This window comes from Oryzias latipes, chromosome 4, assembly GCF_053564925.1.
Source record: "Oryzias latipes strain Hd-rR chromosome 4, Olatipes_Hd-rR_3.1".
In the NCBI taxonomy this organism is placed as follows: domain Eukaryota; kingdom Metazoa; phylum Chordata; class Actinopteri; order Beloniformes; family Adrianichthyidae; genus Oryzias; species Oryzias latipes.
Window position 1 is genome coordinate 30489275 of NC_136240.1, and position 20622 is coordinate 30509896.

At 40.7% G+C, this 20622-nt stretch overlaps 2 protein-coding genes across 3 annotated transcripts in view; both read right to left on the minus strand.

The window, feature by feature from the left end:
• Positions 1 to 590: 590 nt before the first annotated feature.
• Positions 591 to 5945, minus strand: LOC101160399 (ras-related protein Rab-11B). Its single transcript, XM_004068202.5, has 5 exons — positions 5783 to 5945; positions 3386 to 3581; positions 3112 to 3305; positions 2021 to 2101; positions 591 to 1937 (listed from the first exon to the last, which is right to left on the minus strand). Exons 1-5 carry the CDS (start codon positions 5820 to 5822, stop codon positions 1792 to 1794), a joined length of 657 nt encoding a protein of 218 aa, XP_004068250.1. The 5' UTR covers positions 5823 to 5945; the 3' UTR covers positions 591 to 1791.
• A 1577-nt stretch (positions 5946 to 7522) lies between these two features.
• The window catches only part of pip5k1ca (phosphatidylinositol-4-phosphate 5-kinase, type I, gamma a), a 39630-nt gene continuing 26530 nt past the window's right edge, over positions 7523 to 20622 (minus strand). Inside the window, exons 10-17 of one of the 2 annotated variants that reach the window (XM_011474381.4) lie at positions 20480 to 20564; positions 19837 to 19998; positions 19566 to 19707; positions 18891 to 18923; positions 18583 to 18702; positions 18029 to 18287; positions 12015 to 12104; positions 7523 to 11032 (exon numbers count right to left, since the gene is read on the minus strand). In XM_011474381.4, coding sequence (XP_011472683.1) covers positions 11030 to 11032; positions 12015 to 12104; positions 18029 to 18287; positions 18583 to 18702; positions 18891 to 18923; positions 19566 to 19707; positions 19837 to 19998; positions 20480 to 20564 — 894 coding nt within the window. In that variant the 3' untranslated portion in view covers positions 7523 to 11029. The remainder of the gene's footprint in view (positions 11033 to 12014; positions 12105 to 18028; positions 18288 to 18582; positions 18703 to 18890; positions 18924 to 19565; positions 19708 to 19836; positions 19999 to 20479; positions 20565 to 20622) is intronic. The other variant, XM_078946273.1, reaches the window with a different exon arrangement.

Below are 20622 nucleotides of genomic sequence, written 5' to 3' on the forward strand. Positions count from 1 at the left end.
AAAGATCACATGCTTTTATTGAGGCATCTGATTGGTTTATAACTTGCGCTACAGAAGGAATATAATGAAAGAAAAATAGGATTATCAAGAGCATTACAGAGAGGTATCAGAGCAAGAATAATAATAATTGGTACTTTGATTCCACAATGGGGAAATTCTTCTCTGCATTTGACCCATCCCCTGGGGGAGCGGTGAGCTGCAGCCTAACCGCACTCGGGAGGCAGTAGCGTTAAGGGTCTTGCCTAAGGACCCTCACTGGGTGATGTTAAGAATGATTATTCTGACAACTAGAATGATGGTATAAAGATATATAGCCGTTTATTTCTCAATAGACGTCTATAGGATTGGCTTCCTGGAACCAGCAGGTTCTTCCTGTTTGAATGCCGGGTGGCTGGGGCCACTCAGTCCAGTTTTCTACATACAGCCAATGGTTTCGTGGAAAAAGATAAACTTGGGAATATATTTTGTCAATTTAAACTTAAACATTTCTTTGCTCAAAGCAAAATGCACTAAATGAAAAAACTATATTCATAATACAAGAAATAAAATAGTCCATTTCAACAGCCATATTTAAAATAACCACCACACACTCGAATGTGTAACATTTATTTGAGCATTTAGCAAGTGATGCAAATTTACAGTAAATGTTTTCTATTTAAATACATTGAAAGAAAAGTGAACTATTGCATGAAGCGTGGAATAAATCACACATTAAAACATTGTTACCAGAGAGATGAACTTCACCAAATTTGCATCTGTGACCAAGTTCCTTTTTTTAGCCTACAACTTCCAAACTGTTTAGAGTGAAAGACTTGGATTTTTTTTTTTTTTTTTTTTAAATGCAAAATGATCAACCCCTACTTCAACATCAGTGGATGAGAACAGTAAAAAAAAAAATGAAGAAATGTTTGAGACAGAAACTGTAGCTTTTCAGTCTTAAGAGCTTTCACGTTGCAACCAAGAGGGGAAGTTTCTTCTTTAAGATGCCTAAAGGGGGTTTTATTCCATTGAAATGACTGGATATTAGTGCAATATTTCATTTTTTTTTTTATTTCAGGACAACTTACGTGTGTCTCTATGTGCCAACTCTAATGAGAGAACTAAAAGAGGCTGTTAATCTGACCTCACAAAAATGGATCAGACAGCACAATCTGTTTTTTCTTACAGCCTGCAAAGCATTGAAATGATCACAAATCTGGTTCCTTTGGTATCTTTGTTCACCATGATTATCACATGTACAAATACATGATATGTTGCCTTTTGTTTTACACTTGCCCATGTGAATTCAGTCAGTCTGAACCAGCTCCAGTCCCTGCTGGCTCAAGCCAATTTCATGCCAAAATGGGAAAAGTGCTCAGAGTAACAACAACAAAACCCCCTCCAGACGGCATATGATGACTCCAAATGCCCCTTCTTCTCAGCCCCTCTTCTACAATGAGGTAGAACCAGACAGGCCACACATGGAGTTAAATGCTGCTGCTGCCATGAAGGACTGAGAAGAAGAAGATCCAGCTTGGAGCATTGATAAGCAGCCCCACAGATCCCTCACCACTGCCTCAGACACGGCGGGTCAACAGGATCAAGTGAATTAAAAGGGATTGTAGTTTACTACAGCTCTATAACCTCCGGTTCGCTTTCCTCTCCTATCCTGAGGCTGTCGGGCGCCTGCTGGGATCAGAAGACACCCAACCACAAGGAAAACGGCAAAAAGGAATGTCAAAGTGAAGGCTCTGAAACATCTAAATCAAAGAGGACAGCTGGACTAAACTGGACAGAAGAGGGAAATAAAAGTCAGGGGCTTTGGCAGCATGGGAGTTTGTTACCCCTCTGCCCATCCATAGTCGGGGGGACGCTTATGTCCACAACGTTGTTTCCTGGGGAGTCGTCATGCGCAGATCTGTCTGCTATCTGCCTCTGAGATACGATACGGTAGATTTCTGCCAGAGGAAAGCAAAGAGTCAGAGTTTGGCTTTGACATTTTCCATTTTCAGCACACTTCCCAAAAGACAAAGTCCTTCACCTGTTAGGATGTTCTTGAACGCCTCCTCTACATTGGTGGAGTCCAAAGCTGAAGTTTCAATAAATGAAAGAGTGTTCTTTTCTAAAAAAAAACAGAAACCAAGAAGATGATTTATATTTTCATGTATTACAGAAAAAGAAAACATATATACCGTAGTAACTTCATCCTGAACAATTGAAATACATTTTTATATTCATCCAGCGAGATTATTCATTTCAAAATGTGTTGAAGACAAATGTTTTCTTCAAGACAAAAATATTTGAAAAACTATTTTAAGCAAGTCTTTTAGAAAAAATGATCTTTTACATTTTTGACTTGTAGCTCTTTCACATTATGAACAATCAAGGCCAAAGCGCAGACACATGTTCAGTAAAGGGGGCAGTCAAATAACTACATGTGCAGATGTTTATGAGTCTCTGCCTTGCTTCAGGACACTTGGGCTTTTAAATGTGAGCACAGTTTGTTCTGTTAACAAACTGGTGACCAAAGTATTGGTCATAGTCTCTAGGTCAGTCTAAGTCTAAGTCTTTGGTGTCTGACTGAACATTGTGTCACATTGGCAGGATAATATAGATTACCCCCAATTGCTCAAACTTAAAGCAATTTACGGACCTTTACTTTTAGTAAAAGATGTTGAAGTCTCGCTCCAATGAAAACAGTGTTTTTGGTGTTTTTAACATGTTTTAGTAGCATTTTTCTCATGATGGAAGATAAAGAAAATTAATATCAAAATTGCATTTCTGAGTATTTCTTTGCTCAATTGATGGTGAATCAGGAGCAGCCGAAAAAAAGCTGTTTGAAAGAGCTTGCAGTTGTGACGTAGAAAACACTGTCGGCGGGCCACCAGCTCCCTGCTCTGCTCCATTCTGATGAATCCATGTACGTCTTTGTTTTCCTCGTCTGAGCTGGAATCTGGATCTTTCTCTAAACCTTCTGCTTTTACCTGTACGTTAAATATGATGGTATTTGTAGTAAACTGCTTTTAGACCAGATTCATAGCTCGACAAGATCAAAGATGTTCCAATTCCAATGCTTTACAGGATCATTTCCACCCGTTCTATTGCTCTTGTGGGAAGAATTTTAAAAGTGACCTGCAAAGGCGCGGGCCTCATCCGTGGGCACGGCCCTGAGGTGGCGCAGGTCGCTCTTGTTTCCAACCAGCATGATGACGATGTTGCTGTCAGCGTGGTCCCTCAGCTCCTTCAGCCAGCGCTCCACATTCTCGTACGTCAGGTGTTTGGCGATGTCGTAGACTAGAAGGGCCCCCACTGCGCCCCGGTAATATCTGTCCGAGTAGAAACCACACAAACATAACCTACAGAAAGGTGTGCGCTCCTTAGAGCGACTAAGAGAGAGAGCACTCACGCTGAGGTGATGGCTCTGTAGCGCTCCTGTCCAGCCGTGTCCCATATCTGAGCCTTTATCGTCTTCCCGTCCACCTGGATGCTGCGAGTGGCAAACTCCACCCCTATGGTGCTCTTGCTCTCCAGGTTAAACTCGTTACGCGTGAAACGGGACAGCAGGTTGCTCTTCCCCACACCAGAGTCCCCGATCAGAACCACTGGAACCCAAATGAACAAACAAAATCAATTAAACTTATTTATGGTGCCTGTCAACCTGCAGAATCTGTGCAGTCTTCATCATCTTACCCAATCAAAAGGGTCACACTAAGGAAGAACCAATCACTGGCGTTAAGCTTACACAGGATTTCAGTCAATTTCAAAGCACAATCAATTTTTATCCAGCAACTAAATAACATTTAGATATATTGTTTGTGTTGACTAGGCCTGCACAATATACCGCAAATTTATCGTTATCGCGACATTAAGCTGTGCAATATGCATACCGCAAAAGACGGCGAAAATCGCAATAAATGGTTACCTTAAATCTGCTATAACAATCTCATGGCAGCTTGAAATATTGAACAAATGAAATAAATCCCTTTATGCATTTAACCAATCGGAAGGACCCGTTTACATTGTTGATCAATCAAATGAGGCCTTTTATGTTTGATGTTTGCCTCCTATGTCAACAAGGGTCAATTGGAGCATAATTTTTAAACTGTTGCAGTGAAATGGAAATGATGTTTTTGGTTGTTTTGCTATTTGTTTATATACCGCAATTTATATCGTTATCGCAATATTAATCACCAATATCGCATATCGCGAGTTTTCCTCATATCGTGCAGCCCTAGTGTTGACCGAACAATATTATTTAGATCACAAAGACACAAAATGATTTATGATGACACCTAACATCTTAACACAAAGTCAGACTAACACAACAGATAAGGGCTGTGTCCCATTGGTGTAAAATTTTTACTTAACAATGATGAAGAAAAAAGAATTACCGGTAAAAACCTAAAAAACAAACAAACATGGAAAACCACAACAAGATATTTTACAGTCAAATAAGTTACGAGTTCATAAGATAGGACAGATATGCAAAAAATATTAAATTAAAAATATATATATATAAAAAAGAAAGGACAGATATACAAACACTGGGTTAAGAACTTCAACATATTAAAACTTACAAAAAAATCTAAATGTCATGGTTGTTTATTTTAGGAATTATATCTGGGAAAAACATTTACTAACTGTGACAAGAGTTTGGTGAATGTAATATTTCAATCTACTACTAGCTTATCAAACATTGCTTACATTTTTGCAGAAGAAGCTGAGATTGCAGGTTGTATCTTGTCAGAATGATTTGTTAGTGATGTCAAATTAGATGACTTTTTTCAATTTATTTATTTTAAAATACATTTTCAGTGCAGGTGTGGTTACTGGTTACATCCTTATATGGTGGAATTGTCAAACTGACTGAGAAGTGGTTTTATTTTTGGTGACATTTTCTTCCTTCTTTATTGTTTTAAGTTGTGAATGCAGCACATGAAGCTCTATCAGATAACATCCTTAATGCTTAAATCCAAAAGAAATCAACTTTTATCAAAGCGAGACAAACGTACACATCAAAACATGCACGGGGGCTTAGGTTGACTGTACAAGCCAAGGAATCAATTACAGAACTTTCACTCATAACAACTCATAAGAGTCCTAATCCAACATTACAGATATTTCTGTCAATATTAGTACAGGTATACAGGAGAAAACGTCATTTGTTTTGGTAGAAAACTTGTACTATTAACAGGTGCCTTTCTCAAAATGTTTGCAGAAACATAAGTTAACGCTGACGTAAAATGTTTATTATAATTCCATTTAAACAAATTGAAATAAGTAAGTGTGTATTAATATCCCTTATCAATTTATGTTTCAAACTGGTGAAAATTAGCTTGTATTACTAAAAGTTTAGAGGAGTTATCTATGATCGTAAGTAGCCATTTATATTTTACTTAAAGAAACTAATAAACTATATTTTTCGTCGTGTCCGTAAAATATACTTTAGTCAAATAAACTTCGTTAAATTAGTTTAAAAGTCACTGTTTTTCCATCAAGAAGTAGCTAGCACGCTAGCTTGACTGCTACTTTTAAAGCCACTTTATGCTAGCAAGATTAGCCTGCTTCTCGCCAAAGCTCGACTAGCAGATCGCTACACTTAAAAATATGACAGACTTTTACTGATAAGACAGTTACATAAACCGTGAAGGAACTGACGGTCTAAAAGTTACTTCGTGATCAACAACTTGACACTTTCTTTCACCGAAGCTAACTTTAGCCTCTATTCTGTTGACTTCCTGTCTCAAAATCAGACACCAAAAAACGACCAAAATGTCTACAATCGACTTGAAACGCACATTACCTTTAAACAAGTAGTCGTATTCGTCATCTCGAGTTCCCATTTTCCGGGATAAGTACTATTTCTGCAAAGATCAACAGCCCTCTTCGCTATTTGGGCGGCTAACAAGTCGACACCGCCCTCAAGGAAAAGAAAAAGCACGTGAATTTCGGAAGTCAGAGAAAGGCCAATTGGAGAACTAATAAGCTTGAGTGGCGTGTCTATTGACCAATCATGAGATGACATGCAAAAGATGACCAATCAGCGTACAGAATACGCATTGGGAGGAGTTACTTTTGTTCCCTAAGACAGCTCAGCTTCTACAGTTGTAATAGCGTCAAAGTAATGAGTATTTTACAAAGATGTAAATGCAAAAGTTATGTATAGTGAAAATAAAAGTAGGCTGAAATGGCAAAACGTATTTATATTGTATACTAAGTGGGACATTTACTTTATTAGGTGCACCTTGCTAGTACTGGGTTGGACCCCATTTTGCCTTCAGAACTGCCTTAATCCGATTCCTTGGTGGCAGAGATTCAACAAAGTTCTGGAAACAGTCATCAGAGAGTTTGATCCATATTGACATGACAGCATCACACGGTTGCTGCAGATTTGTCGGCTGCACATTCATGAGGACAACCACCCGTTCCATCACATCCCAGGAGGCCATTTGAGTCCAGAGAACTCATTATCAAGAAACCAGTCTGAGATGATTCCAGCTTTATGACACGGCGCCTTATCCTGCTGGAAGTAGCCATCAGAAGATGGTTCACTGTGGTCATAAAGGGACCGGGGTCAGGAATAATGATCATGTAGGCTGTGGCGTTGGAACCATGCTCAGTTGATACTAAGGGGTTCAAAGTGTGCCAAAAATGTATCCCCCATACCATTATACCACCACCAGCAGCCTGGACTGTTGATACAAGGCAGGGTGGATCCATGCTTTCATGTTGAAGTCAAATTCTGACCCTACCATCTGAAACAGAGACTCATCAGACCAAACAACGTTCTTCAAATCTTGTATTTGGTGAGTCTGTGTGAAATGTTACCTCAAATTCCTGTTCTTGTGACAGGAGTGACACCCGGTGTGGTTTTCTGCTGCTGTAGTCCATCTGCCTCCAGTTTGGACATGTTGTGCGTTCAGAGATGCTCTTCTGCAGACCTGGTTTGTAACCAGTGGTTATTTTAACTTCCTGTTATCTTTCTATCAGCTGGAACCAGTCTGGTCATTGTCCTTGACCTCTGACATTAACAAGGCCTTTTTGTCCACAGAACTGCTGCTCACTGAATATTTTCTCTAGATATGGTTGTGGGTGAAAATCCCAGTAGATCAGCAGTTTGGCACTTCAATCACCTTTCTTCTCTGTTCTGATGCTCGGTTTAATTTGCAGCGGATCGTCTTGACCATGTCTGCATGGCTAAATCGCAGGGGTCCCCCAAATCCAGGCCTCGAGGGCCGGTGTCCTACATGTTTTCCACCCAACCTGCCATTAAAGCTCCTTATTGGCTAAACACACCTGATCACGGTAATCAGCAGCAAATAAGGCAGGGTTTCTGGAGAATCAGCAGGACACCGGCCCTCAAGGCCTGGATTTGGGGACCCTTACCTAAATGCAGTGAGTTGCTGCCATGCGATTGGCTGATTAGAGATTTGCGTTAACGAGCCAGGTGTGCCTAGTAAAGCAGCCAGTGAGTGTAATTCACATCAACACACTGTTTTCTTTTTAAAGGTGTATGCTGTTTTGTCAAGAAAAAATGCTAACATTAATTCATAGAATTGCTTTATTTTATATTCAGTCTGATCGAGTCCAAACACACACACGCACACACACAGCCATCTATTTATCTTCATGTATAAATAGATGAATATACACAGATATACATAAATACACTTTTTTGATATGCATATTCATTTTGAAATCATGCTATGTCTCTGAAATGACTCTTCCTATTGGACGAGGGTACACAGCGGTTTTAAAACACGTACACAACACGGCTGAACGGTTGGAAGTATCCTTACTGATTAACATTTCAAATCTACCAATCTTTCGGTTTCGATTTCATACAGATTCAGCTGTTTCATACGCCATAAATGTACAGCAGCTGCATGTCAACAAACACGTCAACGTATGGGGTACAGGAAATTACAAAGACCGCCATCATTTCTCGCCTCAAAGCAAAAAAAAAACATGAAAGCAAATACAAATATTCTACAGTTGAAATGAAAATATATTTGTTTTATTTTCATATATGTATTTATATACTTATGTACACATTCTTATGAACTATGAGGCAGAAAAATAAATAAACAACAAAACAAGTGCGGAAAAGAAAAAGATAAAAATCAGACGCCAGATGAGAAATCTCTCAAAAAGGCATAAAAAAAATGAATAAAAGGTACAAAATATTGCTGCTTTGACCCCTATGAATAACAGCAACGTAAAAAACAACTGGCTAGGGCACATCATGAGGACAAACTCATTTTTGTTCTACCAGACCTGACGATGGCAAGAAGCACAGAAACGCACAAAAAAACAAACCCAAGAAAAGTCATGTGATTTGTAAGGTCTGTCGAGGTCTTCAGATGGAACCACAGAGACCGAGCACGTCATTAAAAAAGTTGACGTCAACACAAACACCCGCACGATCCTCAAAAATGAGTCGAAATCTCAGCATGTGGGAGCAGAAAATTCTCACCTAAAGACTGAAAAAACGAAACTTGCGGATGATGTGATGTGTATTCGTTTGGCCTCTGTCACATGTTCATCTTGAGGTCCCTCATAATCGCAAACATTCAAGCATCCACATTTTGTAGTGTCTCACCGACGCAGCCTCACAATGTGTTCATCCATATATACAGATAACAAGTACAATATTGACTGAAAATACAACAATGATGGTCTACGTCTACAAACACTTGAACTGTCTGTGTTGAGGGGAGGGCCAGCAGAAAGCAGCATTTCTGCCTATGCAACGTGGGAAATTTGCGTGCATCTGTCCAAAAACAGGAAAACTCTGGAAGACACTGCAGTAATGGTGATGTTTGCGTCTGAGAGGGTAGCAAGGATTATCTGAGCTGCTTCCATGTGCGATGACGTGTCAAATGTAGAAACGCTGCATGTCTTTGTGAGAAATCTTTTACGTAGAAGCTGCACTGGAGAAACGATCTTTGGATGCACATAGAAATAAAAAATAAAAAGCTCCTTTTTTGGTGAAACGGTGCAGATGGCACTTAACCATAGCATGACATATGAATAAACAACACAATAAATAAAAAGAGTTTGATACGTTTCTGTTCACGTTTCTGGATATGGAATAAAGCAAAATTTGTTGAACTCATGTCGTCCAAAAACAAATTCTTTCCTTTCATTTCTTTTTTGATCAGGCGGAGCCCTACAGGTTTTCAGACAGAGTTTAAATTTGGAGCTAAGATTTCTTCACTGGCACGTTTCAAAGGAGAAGCAATAAGTCTGAAGCTGGCCTTTTATCCTCAGAATTATGCTGTAGCATACTAAAGGCTCTAGTTTAAACTCTGAACTGCATGACGAAACAATCTGGGGCTTAAATTCACCGGTTAGCATTTCTTGTGTTGCAGCAGTTTGATTCTCCTAAAAGACCCACTCCAACAAAAATTGTGTTTTCAACATGTTCTTACCGCATTCCTCTGATGATGTAGAACATATATATAAAAAAAAAAAGAAGAATACTCGTTTCAAGTATTCGTTTTAAAAATGGTTGTGAATCAGGAGCGGACAAACAAAGGCAGTTGGAAAAAGACTGGATTTGTGACATATAAATATTTGCTACACAATAAAAATACTAGGAGTGGGTACTGTGGGTCTAACCTGTAGAGCTGGATAGCTCCAATATTGCTCGCCATTGCTCGCCATGCACCAGTAATGTTAGGTTGGGGGAGAGGGGCTGTAAGCTAGCAGTAGAGCGTGTAAACAGATGGATGACGTGTGGGGGAGGGGTTTCTAATGATTTCTAATGAACATCTGCCGCTCTGCAGAAACTATGTCCTGGAAAACAACAGAGGTTTTTTTTATTTTGCCTAAAAACGGCATCATCATAGCTAAAATACCACTGGGAGCACTTTTACAATAGATCACAAGATGATCAGAGCGGAACTTTAAGTACTTTTTCAAAGTACCTTTTCTTGTGTAAAAAATGTTATTAGATAACCAAAAATTAGAGACGACTAACAGCATTGATAACATTTTAAAAGTGACTTAATCACTTTTAGTGACGCTTTACAGTCTTACTAATAATGTTTTCAAAATCTGGAATCAAGGCTGCTGTTGAACAAGCTTGATGTTGTAAATTAGTGTTTTTTAGATCTGAACTGGACGGCTTCAATGCTTAAGTGGCCTCAGATTCAGACAGTCGTGAGCAAAACAAAAGCACAACATTAGTTCATGAAAGGAGTCATGGTGAAATTAAAAGCAACAAAAATCTTTTGGATTACAAACGAAGAGTGCCAATTGGGAATGACTCCCAAAATCTAAAGTCCCTTTAGTTTTACACATCTGCAGGTGTAAATTTGTTCTCCAGAGTGACCCGTCCTCCTGAGGGGTTAGGGGGCTGTATTTGGTTATCTGATCATATATGATTCATATAATATGAATGCCCCCCTGTGATACTGAAACTAATATTTTAGTATTATTAGTATTATTATGTTTCCTGCTGCATTGTTTTCATTTCCAATAACACCATTGACTGAAAATCCCAACCGCTGACACATGCTGTTTTTTCTAAAGTAATCAACTATTGCGCATGCATGGCGGTGACAATAATTTTGCATCTGATTTTTGCAGCCTTTGCGCAGAATCAGCGAAGTGAATGGACCGTCTCTGTACGCTGCCACGTCCAGCTGCTTGCAGCTTTAAACTGCAGCTCTGCCCACTACATTGGGAAACAGAGGTGAAGAGTATCCGACGGCTGCGCCTGTGTGAAAACAGAGCCAAAAGCAACTTACTGTGCCGCATTTCAGAGTCCGACCTGCTAAAGGCGAGGTCACAGATGCCGCTTTCGAAACTAATAAGAATGTCACTTGTTGAGGGTGAAAGGCATGGATGGTTAGATGTCATCACTGTCGGGATTCTTCCCTCCTCAGGGGCTGAAGTCACATTTTCCTCTTGGTATTTTCGGTTGCATGATTAAAATCCTGGTTCAGACGGAGATCGAGCTGCTACTGTTCATCAGGTGTGGACGTCAGACGGAGTCCCGCGGCCGAAGGCATTCGATTTTTTCCCTGCCAGAGAGCAGGACTTACTGAGGAGACACACAAAACACAGAAATGCACTTGGAGAAGGGAAAATAGTAGAAAAATGGGAAGGAAAATGTGCTAAAAAATGGAAAAGCACAGTTGATTTAAAAAAGTCATAAAGATAGAAGAGTGAGGAAAGGCAGAATTATCTCTCAACAGATTAAATGTTTAGCAACTTTTTAACAGTTGAAGGCTAAAAGAACTTTGTTAAAGCAGTAAAACAGGGTTCTACATTTTTATTTCTATTTTTACCACATTAAGTTATTTCAACTCGTTTTTTTCCAAAATATTTCTCTTTTAAAGGTTGCTTGAATTGGGTAAGGACATGAAAAACCAAAAATGATTCTTAAAATCCAGCCTATGATTACTGTCGCCTTCCTCGTCACATGACGTGTGGGTCAGTATCGGCCAATGCCGGCATCCAGATCCCTGCCCAGCATTGCGCTGCTGAGTTTCAGAGCTTTGCTCGTTTACTATTTCAAACCAGAGAGTGATTCAAGTTTAGATGTCATAAAAGACAAAATCCCATGAGACTAATCCAAAAGAAGATGGTACTGTAGGTGAAAGTTGTGCAGAATCCCGGTAAGATTTTCTTGGGACACGTTTAGTAAGCGCATCGAGCAACATGCGGGTGATGGATGGGAGGCATCATACAGCAGCTGGAGGCATGTTTGACACTCAGAGCAGCTTGTGGTTGAAGATAAAGGGAATGGCTGGTCTAATGGAACAAATGACCATGCAAGTGACTTGTGACCATTTTCATCCATTGAAACAATGAATGTTATGAGGCTGGGGTTGTTTTTATTCCCCCCCAAAACAAATCAAGTCTTCTCTTGAAATAGTTGTGCACTTTGGGACACGAGAGAATTTATCCATATTCAGTCACATCTTTCTGACTTGATGAGTGTTGGCACCCACCTAATTCTTTCATTTCAACCATATTCTTTTTTCTTTTCCTTTTTTGTTTGTTTGTTAAGTCTCACTTACTGTCTCTCTTTCCCAGTCCCCATCTGGAAGGCCCTTAGACTCTGAGCCATAGTGTAGCGGAGAGTAAACCCAGGTCCTGTCCTCTGGAGGCTGTTTTTACACACCCATCACAGCAGAGGGGGCCAGAGGGACAGAGACAAACCAGATGCACAGAGACAAGCAGCAGGAGCAGGCGGGAATCGGAAACGAAGGAGATCACAGGAGAAAAGACAAGACAGGAAATGAAGATTAGGGATGTATAAAGGAGGAAATGTTTTAGCAACAATCACAAAGTGAGAATCTGTCATGTTGGATGTGCTTTAAGGTATGAATTAGTACTGGCATCATGCCAATGTCAACTTTGACAAATAAGGCAAGTGATTTGTAGAGACATGTTGTTACACTACAGATATCTGGATGGCACGTCTGGATCATGTTTTTCTCGTGTGTTTAGTGCACAGAGCAAGTAATGAGGAGCTGCATCAGCCAAGCAGGAAGTATGAGAGGTGGAGAGGACGAGATGGGAAAAGTCAGGACGCCAGCCCACTCAGACACAGAAAGCATCTTCAATCAGAGCAAACCAGGGCAACAGGGGGGCTTTTCTCTGGAGTGCAGTCCGGTTATGTGCAGCTACTCCATGTTTAAACTTAGTCATGTTTGGGGTTTTTGTGCAGCAAATTCTCCAAAAGAGGAGCCTCTGCAGCATGGTGCATGTGTGCTTTGTTACAAGCAAATGACTGGGCTGTAGTGATTCATTTATAAAAAAAATGATTCGATTCAGTTCAATAAGGTTCATAGTGTCTGTATATGCTAACTGACTTCTTAGGTTCTTCTTTATCAGAGACGGTGACAGGTCACTCCGCCCCTTGATGTGCGTTTTCTGCTGGAGGATGTTACTCCAGGTCCGCCTCAGTCTCAATCATCTGTTTTTATACATTTCTCATCACTACCATTGGACGACTCTGATGAAGGTGGAAGACATCCGTCAAAAAAAGTGAGGTCTGGGAAAAAACACAACCGTGTCTGATAAGAGAAGAACCTAAGATGTCAATGATTCGATCATATCATAATTTGTGGCTGCTGCTACGATTCATAGTCGATATTGGTTCATTTTGATCGATCCGATTTGATCCGATTCACTGACCTAAAATGGATCCAGGACATCTTTAGCCAAAACGTCAACCAGTATGACTCAGAGATAAATACCTGGTACTCAGCAGTTAAGTTTTCCAGATTTCTAGTATGTCTTGCAAGATAATCAATTGTAAATTAAATATTTGCATCCATTCACATTTTAGTTTCCTAAAGTTCAGTCCACTGTTGTTTTTCCACATCCAAAGAATCCAAAGGGAACATTATTGGAACACTCTAGCACACTGGATGGTCACATGACTTTGCTAAATTCAAAGTGTTTCCACACATTGGACTGGAATGATGGCCTGATCAGTTTTTACTGTCATCACACGTATGTTGTCCGCTGTGTTGTTGCTTTTATGTTAAAGTAAAATAAATCTACCATGCCTCATTCTAAATGGTATTTTCCAATATTGATAATAATCGACGTATTTCATTTTGAAATGATTTTACATTTGGTTTAGGTCAACTCAAACAACAACTTGCCTCAGACAGATCGATCTGGTTGGATGGTAGGAATAGAAATGGATTAATCAATTATTAATGATTAATCATTACACGCCTACTAATGACACATTTGGTGGTCATGATTAGATACTGAAATATCAGCTGACACGCACGTGCAGCGAGGCCTGCCACAGGCCGTCAAGCGAGGGAGGAAACAGATGACAGGACTGAAAAGATGGCACAATGGCAATGACTAATATATGACACCTTCTGTGTTTTATTCTGCCACCTACACTTCAACTGAAAGAGAGGAGCCACTGAGATGAAATAATAGATCCCCTAAAACAAAGACACTCTCCAAAAAACCTTCTTTTCTCTCTACAGTGCGTTCTAATGCTTAGTGAAGGAAACGTCATTGCACACACACTGAGCCAATCTAGTCTAACACCAGAGCAGCAACACTTACACACACTTCTCACTTACTGGCCAACCGGACTGGCACTGCTTCCTTTGGCGGAAGGGAGAGACCACCCAGGTCTTCCCATCAGGAAACTGATTGCAACCGAGGACGAAAAAAGACAGAGAGGATGGAAAGAGCGAGAGGAAGGGAAGAAAAGCAAAATACACACGAATAGGAAGGCATGCTGAGGTGAAAATGGATGACTGCTCTGAACATGTGTCAGCTCTGCAAAGACACTCTATGAGTCAGCGGTGATGGGCAGATTTGGTGTTCGACTTGAACAGAGCATCCCTACTCAGCACGCTCATTATGACTCATCCCACCCATGAGACAATGCAAGGAAAAACGGAGGGCACAAAATGAAATGAAAACTGTTGGAGAGATGAGGTTAAATGGGTGATATAAGAGTGGGAGGAGTCAGGAGGAGAAGCACGCTGAAGACTCCCTGAGTACCGCACCCCCACCACACATTCACACATGATTCAATCACATTACACCGCCAGTTCACAGTGAGGTTTCCATTAGTTAGAAAAATGGAATGCTGGTAAATTATTGATGAATAGAGGTTTTAACCACTTTATTAAGACAAACCATCCCTGAAACAATGCTGAAGATCTCCTTTGTGTGTGTGTGTTTTTTGTGTGTTTAGGTCTTATTATAAGCAAAGGTGGCCACATTAAAAAACACCTTTAGCATTTTAACTTTAATTAATCAATGTACACATTGGAGCAAAATAAAGAGGTGTGGAAAAGCAGGTTGGAATGGGTGGAGAAAGGTATCAGGTGTTATTTGGGACTAAAGGGTGCCATTAGGAAAGAAAGGAAAAGTGTAGAAGACTGTTGTGAGGGCAGCCCTGTTGTTGTTTTAGAGCAGGGGGGTCAAACTCATTTTCACCGAGGGCCACATCAGCCCTCAAAGGGCAAGATATGACTTATACATGTAACTAAATGTAATGAAAAATAAATGTAACTACTGCTTCATGTTACCCTGCGACAGACTGGCGACCTGTCCAGGGTGTCCCCTGCCTTCGCCCACAAGTGGCCTGGATAGGCTCCAGCAGCCCCGTGACCCCGAAAGGGAATAAACGGTAGAAGATGAATGAATGAATGAATACACCTTAATGTTAAATAACTCATTATTTATTTATTATAACTTTAAAAAGTGACAATTACAGTTGCATAGAAAACATATGTTTGCTTGTTAATCTATCATAAATCCTTTTAAATTTGATTCTGTCAGGTTAGGTTATGTGGACAGTGTTTAAGTCCTAATGTATAGTTGCCCAATCCGATATTTCAAGTACAATTCCCCCTAGATATGAATAAATACACACCAATTTTTTATTGTTATTTTAAGAAATTTAAAACTTTTATGCTCTCGAGGGCCACATAAAATGACATGGAGGGCCACATTTGGCCCGCAGGCCTTGAGTTTGACACATGTGGTTTAGAGACTCTGATGCAGAAACAGGAGGCAGAGCTGGAGGTATCAGAGATGAAGATGAGATTCTCTATAGGAGTGATGAGGATGGATAGAAGCAGGAATGAATCCATCAGAGAAACACATCATGGTGGATGTTTGGGGGATAAATGCAGTGAAGCAGATTACGATGGTTTGGAGAAGGAACAATGATGATGTTAGTAAAAGCATGGGGTTGGAGAAAGAAGGAAAGAACTCTAGAGGAAGGTTCATGGATGTAGAGAAGGAGGACAATGGAGTGGTTGGTGTGACGAAGAAGGATGCAGAACTGAGGTGATTTTTTTACTGCAGCGCTCCCTAAAAGGGGCAGTTCAAAGACATAGAAGACGAAGAATCTTCACTAAAAAGAATGCAAATTTAATGAATCAATTTCATGTATTTGTGTCGTCAATAAATTGGTGTTGTCTTTGTTTTTAATAAAGGAATGAATAATTTTAGTAAAAGTATTTAGACTGCAAATTTGACAAATAAATGGATTGTCAATCAAATATCAGACTGTAAGCTTGTGAATCGAAACAATTCAGTGGTTTAAAAGACAAGACACATTATGGTAAAGATGTTTTTAACGTTTGTTTATTTTTCTTATGTGGGCAATCGCTACTGGTCCTGTGAGAGCGTAGTAACCCGACTCCCAGCAGCATGTTTCCTCGTAGTTATGCTTCATTCTTGTACGGCTTTGCCTCAGTCAGTATTCACAGCTTCAACAGTGAGCTGTGTATCAGCCAAAGCCCATGTCATTAAATAATAAATAAATGTTAAATCAACCTTTCTTGAGTTTCATTCCTGGTAGAAACAGCCGATAGGAAAGCAGCCAACTGGGGACAGCTAGCTACCCTGTTCATCCTCGGACACACATTCTTGAATTCAATTGAAAGCAGAGTTTCAAAAAGAGTTTGGTTTTTAATGCACAACTTGAAGTCCTAATCATTGTGTTAAAAACAGTGCAGAATTCAGAGATGCTTACTGTGTTTTCTTGCTAAAAGGTAGCTTCAATGATTGACAGCTTGTGGGCACGCAGTACCGATGAAGATACTTCCAAAAACCAAGCGAAGCATGGTATTGCATAAAAAGATGGTACACGTAATCATGCTAAATATGGTTGCTACCTTTCAGCATGAAAACATATCAAATTCACTCTCAAAGTTCCTCTATCAACTAAAACAAACACTGCAAACCAAACAGCACATCTGTGACCCATACCAGCATGGAGTTTCTGTCCTCGTGTTACTGCCTCTGTGGGACAGCGTCACACAACTCAGTCAACAACACAGGCCGAATATTATTTATGTAATAACGCTGGAACTAAAAAAACATGTAAACCTTCCAGCTGCTCCTTTTAGGAGTCGCCACTCTAACCGTCTCTTCTGCATCCTCCTCACTAACACAAACAACCCTCCTGGCCTTCACTACATCCACGAACCTCCTCTTTGGTCTTTTTCTCATTCCTGGTATCTCCAACCTCCTTTTTACCAACATCATCACTGTTCCTCCTCTGAATGTGTCCAAACCACCTTAATATGCTTCCCTGCATTTATCTCCAACACATCTACCATGATGTGTTCCTCTGATGTACTCAATCCATCCTCATCACTCTCAGAGAGAACCTCAACATCTCTGATTCCTCCAGCTCTGCCTCCTGTCTCTGCATCAAAGCATCTAAACCAACAACATGAATGCTCTCTCCAAAGTCCTCTACACCTTTCCTTTCATTCTTGATGACATTCTTTGGTCATACATCACACCTGAAACCTTCCTCCATCCGTTCCAACCTGCTTTCCCACATCCTCTTTGGCTCTGAACTATAAACTCTAAGTTCTTGAAGTCCTCCACCTTCACCTCTGCTTCCTGTAACCTCATTGTTCCACTTGAGTTCAACTTATTCAAACACAGAAACTCTGTCTTACTGCAGCTGACCTTCATTCCTCTCCTTTCCAGAGCAAACCTCCACTCCTCTAGAGGTTCCTCCACCTGTTCTCTGCTCTCACTACATACCACAGTGTCATCTGCAAACATCGTGGTCCACAGAGACTCCGGTCTAACCTCAACTGTCAGTCTGGCCATCACCACAGCAAACAAGAAGGAGCTCTAAGTGGATCCATGGTGCAGTCCCGCCTCCACCTTGAACTTCCAAAAACAGCACACCCCAACTGTCTTCCAGCTCTCACACCTTTTCTGCACAACTCCAATGTTCTTCACTGTCACTCCAGACTTCTTTATCCAAGCCACAGCTCCTCTCTCTTTAAACTGTCATAGACTTTCTCAAGATCCACAGACACAATTCAGCTCCATCTGACCTTCTCTGTTCTTCTCCAGAAGCTTCCTCACAAATTAAAATTTTAACAGTTCTCCTCTTTGGCGCAAAATCATGTAGTTTCTCACAAATGCTCCCTTCTGACCTTGGTCTAGCTTCCACTATTCTTTCCCAACCAAATGAGAGAGAAAAACTAAATGGTTAAAAAAAAATGCTTATTTTGCATTTCTTCAGACATGTTTGTTTTGTCAGGTTTTCACTTACAAAGTAGATATCCGTGATCGGCACATCATCATCATCATCAACCGAAGCCTGGCTGGTGCACCCTGACCCAGACACCTGACTGGCTCTGTCTGCCTCCACCCCTGCCAATCTGGGACTAGATGGCACATCCTCAGCAGGACCCGATGAGTAGGAGGCAGCTGGGGCAGGTGAGGATGAAGAGGGTGAAACCGCTTCAGGTGCTGGCAAAGAGTTGGATGGGACTGCCTCTTCTGAGACGTCCACTTGCTGCAGAAGCTCACTGTAAAAATGTGAAGGTGGTTTGCAAAATTACATAAGAATTCTGCCAAAAATGAGTATTTTCTTTCCCCTTTTATAGCACTAATCTCTTTAAATCAGTCTTTTCCTTTCTTCATCCCAGGTGCCCTCTCAACAAACTCCATTATTCATTAAAATAAAACAATATAAATCCACACACTCAATGCAGTTCAACTTTCTGGAAAATTAAAAAAGTTGCATGTGCAATTAGACTCCTCCTCCAGTGAGATGCCTTAGATGCTTGGGGTTTGTTTTTTTTTTTGGGGGGGGGGGCGTACCTGGGCTCAGGAGTGGGCTGTGAAACAGAGATAACTGGCTCGCTGTCATGCTTTTTCAGCTCCACCTCCACTGTGATGGTCTGCTGATCCTCCTCGCGCACACGCAGCTCCTCCTGAGTCCTAAACGCAAACAGGCGCACAGAAAGAAAAGCATCCGCTGAGGGAATCAAAGGACAAAACAAACACACAGCAACGGGATGAAAGGGACGACTCACAAACACACTGAGCTCAGTCAAACAAGGTGCTGGCAGCATGAAAAAAAAACAGCTGAGCTACCTCGTTTAGAAAGGGCTTCTGATTCGACTCACCTTCCGTCATGGCTGAGAGACTGGGTGTGCCTCCTGGAGACAGAAAACAACAACACTAAACTGAGAACAAGAAACACACAGAAACAAGCAGGGTCTTGAGAGCTCACATCAGTTAAGCTTATTTTGTGGCATAGAAGACTTCACATGAACTGAACTTGCTTTTATGTGAGGGTAGAGAAAAACAGACAGATGTAAAATATTCTAAACCTTAGTAGTTCCTCTTTGACACGTCTCCATTTATTATTGGACTAAGCTACTGACAGACTGATGAAATATTTGCAGCAACAAGCGGTTTAACTTAATAAAGTAGCTGTTGGTACATTGTCACGCTGCACTATTAAGATTTGCAAGATAAGTGCTGACCCAACCACACACTTAGAAACATCAAAGACCTGTGAAATTTTAATAAAACAGGAACCTAAACATTCACAGTTATTGTTATTTTTTCTTTTTGTTAAGTTGTTGTTTAGAGCTTTAAAAGCACAGAGATGCTGATTTGTTTTTAAAAAGTATCGGTAATCCATTTTTACGTTTGTATTTATCCTTAAAACATTTCTCTGTCTTCAATTGGATGGATTATATGGCGAGTAAATGAAGTGATAGAACTTAAGAGTCAGTTTGGAGTTGGAGTTACTGTATTTGTTTGTGCAGAGTCGCAGTAACAAGAATAAATACCTGTAGCGGGGTTGTTCGGCCGTGTCGGAGGGAGATCTTTCAGGAATGGACAAAGAAGTGGTCGACGACAGAGTTGTGGCAATTGACGCTGTGGTGGCCTCCTCAAAAGATGGAGGAGTGCACGGAAGTAGATCCGGCCGGCCTGGCAGGAGAAAGACATTCCTGTTTACCTCTGAGAGATCAAGAACAAGTCAAATTCTTTTATGCCACATTCTGCTCTTCTAGCAGGACCTTCTCAGGTGCGCATCGACACGATGCTGAATGTATTTACCCTCATCTTCCAACGTTGGGAAGCTGCGAGCTCCTCTCAGGTCGTAGATGTTTTCGTCTCTCTCAGCAGACAGCTGGCTAGCCGACCAGGCGGCAGCAGGACCAACAAACTTTGGAACCGTCAACGAGACGCGGCCTTTCTTAGAGGGGGATGACTTCAAAGCTGGGGGGGCATTCAAGATGTTGCCATTAAAAAAGGTGTAAATACTATGTAGGAGATGCTTTAAGCATAAGCTGGTAAATAATTTTTACTGTGACAAACTCTTGTTTGTTTGAAACACCGCCATGAAAGTGGAAATCCTTTGTGTTTTTTTGCTTTAAAGTAATACTTTCAAGTGTCGTAAGGACCATCCTTGCTTTCAGCCCAAACTGATCTGCTTCTAAATTCCTGCTTCATCCTGTGTATGGAAAAAGGAAGGACAGTGGAAAAACCAAGTTGCTGTGGGATCAAAGAGGTCTTTTCCCCTGCCAAAGTGTTTAAAAAGCCCCTAATAAGGCTTTTAGATTTCACATCTGATCTTCTCATCAAGGCTCAGCTGCAAAAGAGAAGAAAACCTGGCCTCTGATAATTGTCTCTGTTCAGCTGTTCCCTCACAGCGCTGACTGACTATGTAAGGCAGTGTGTGGATGTCAGCTGAACTCACAGGAGCTCTTTCTGAAAACGGTGCTGCTCATGAACTTGAAGAACCTGTCAGCATAGAACCCTGGCCGGTGGACTGACACTGTGTCCTGTGGGAGAAACAGGGAATAATGAGACAAACAGTCCCTGAATTATGAAATGATCAAA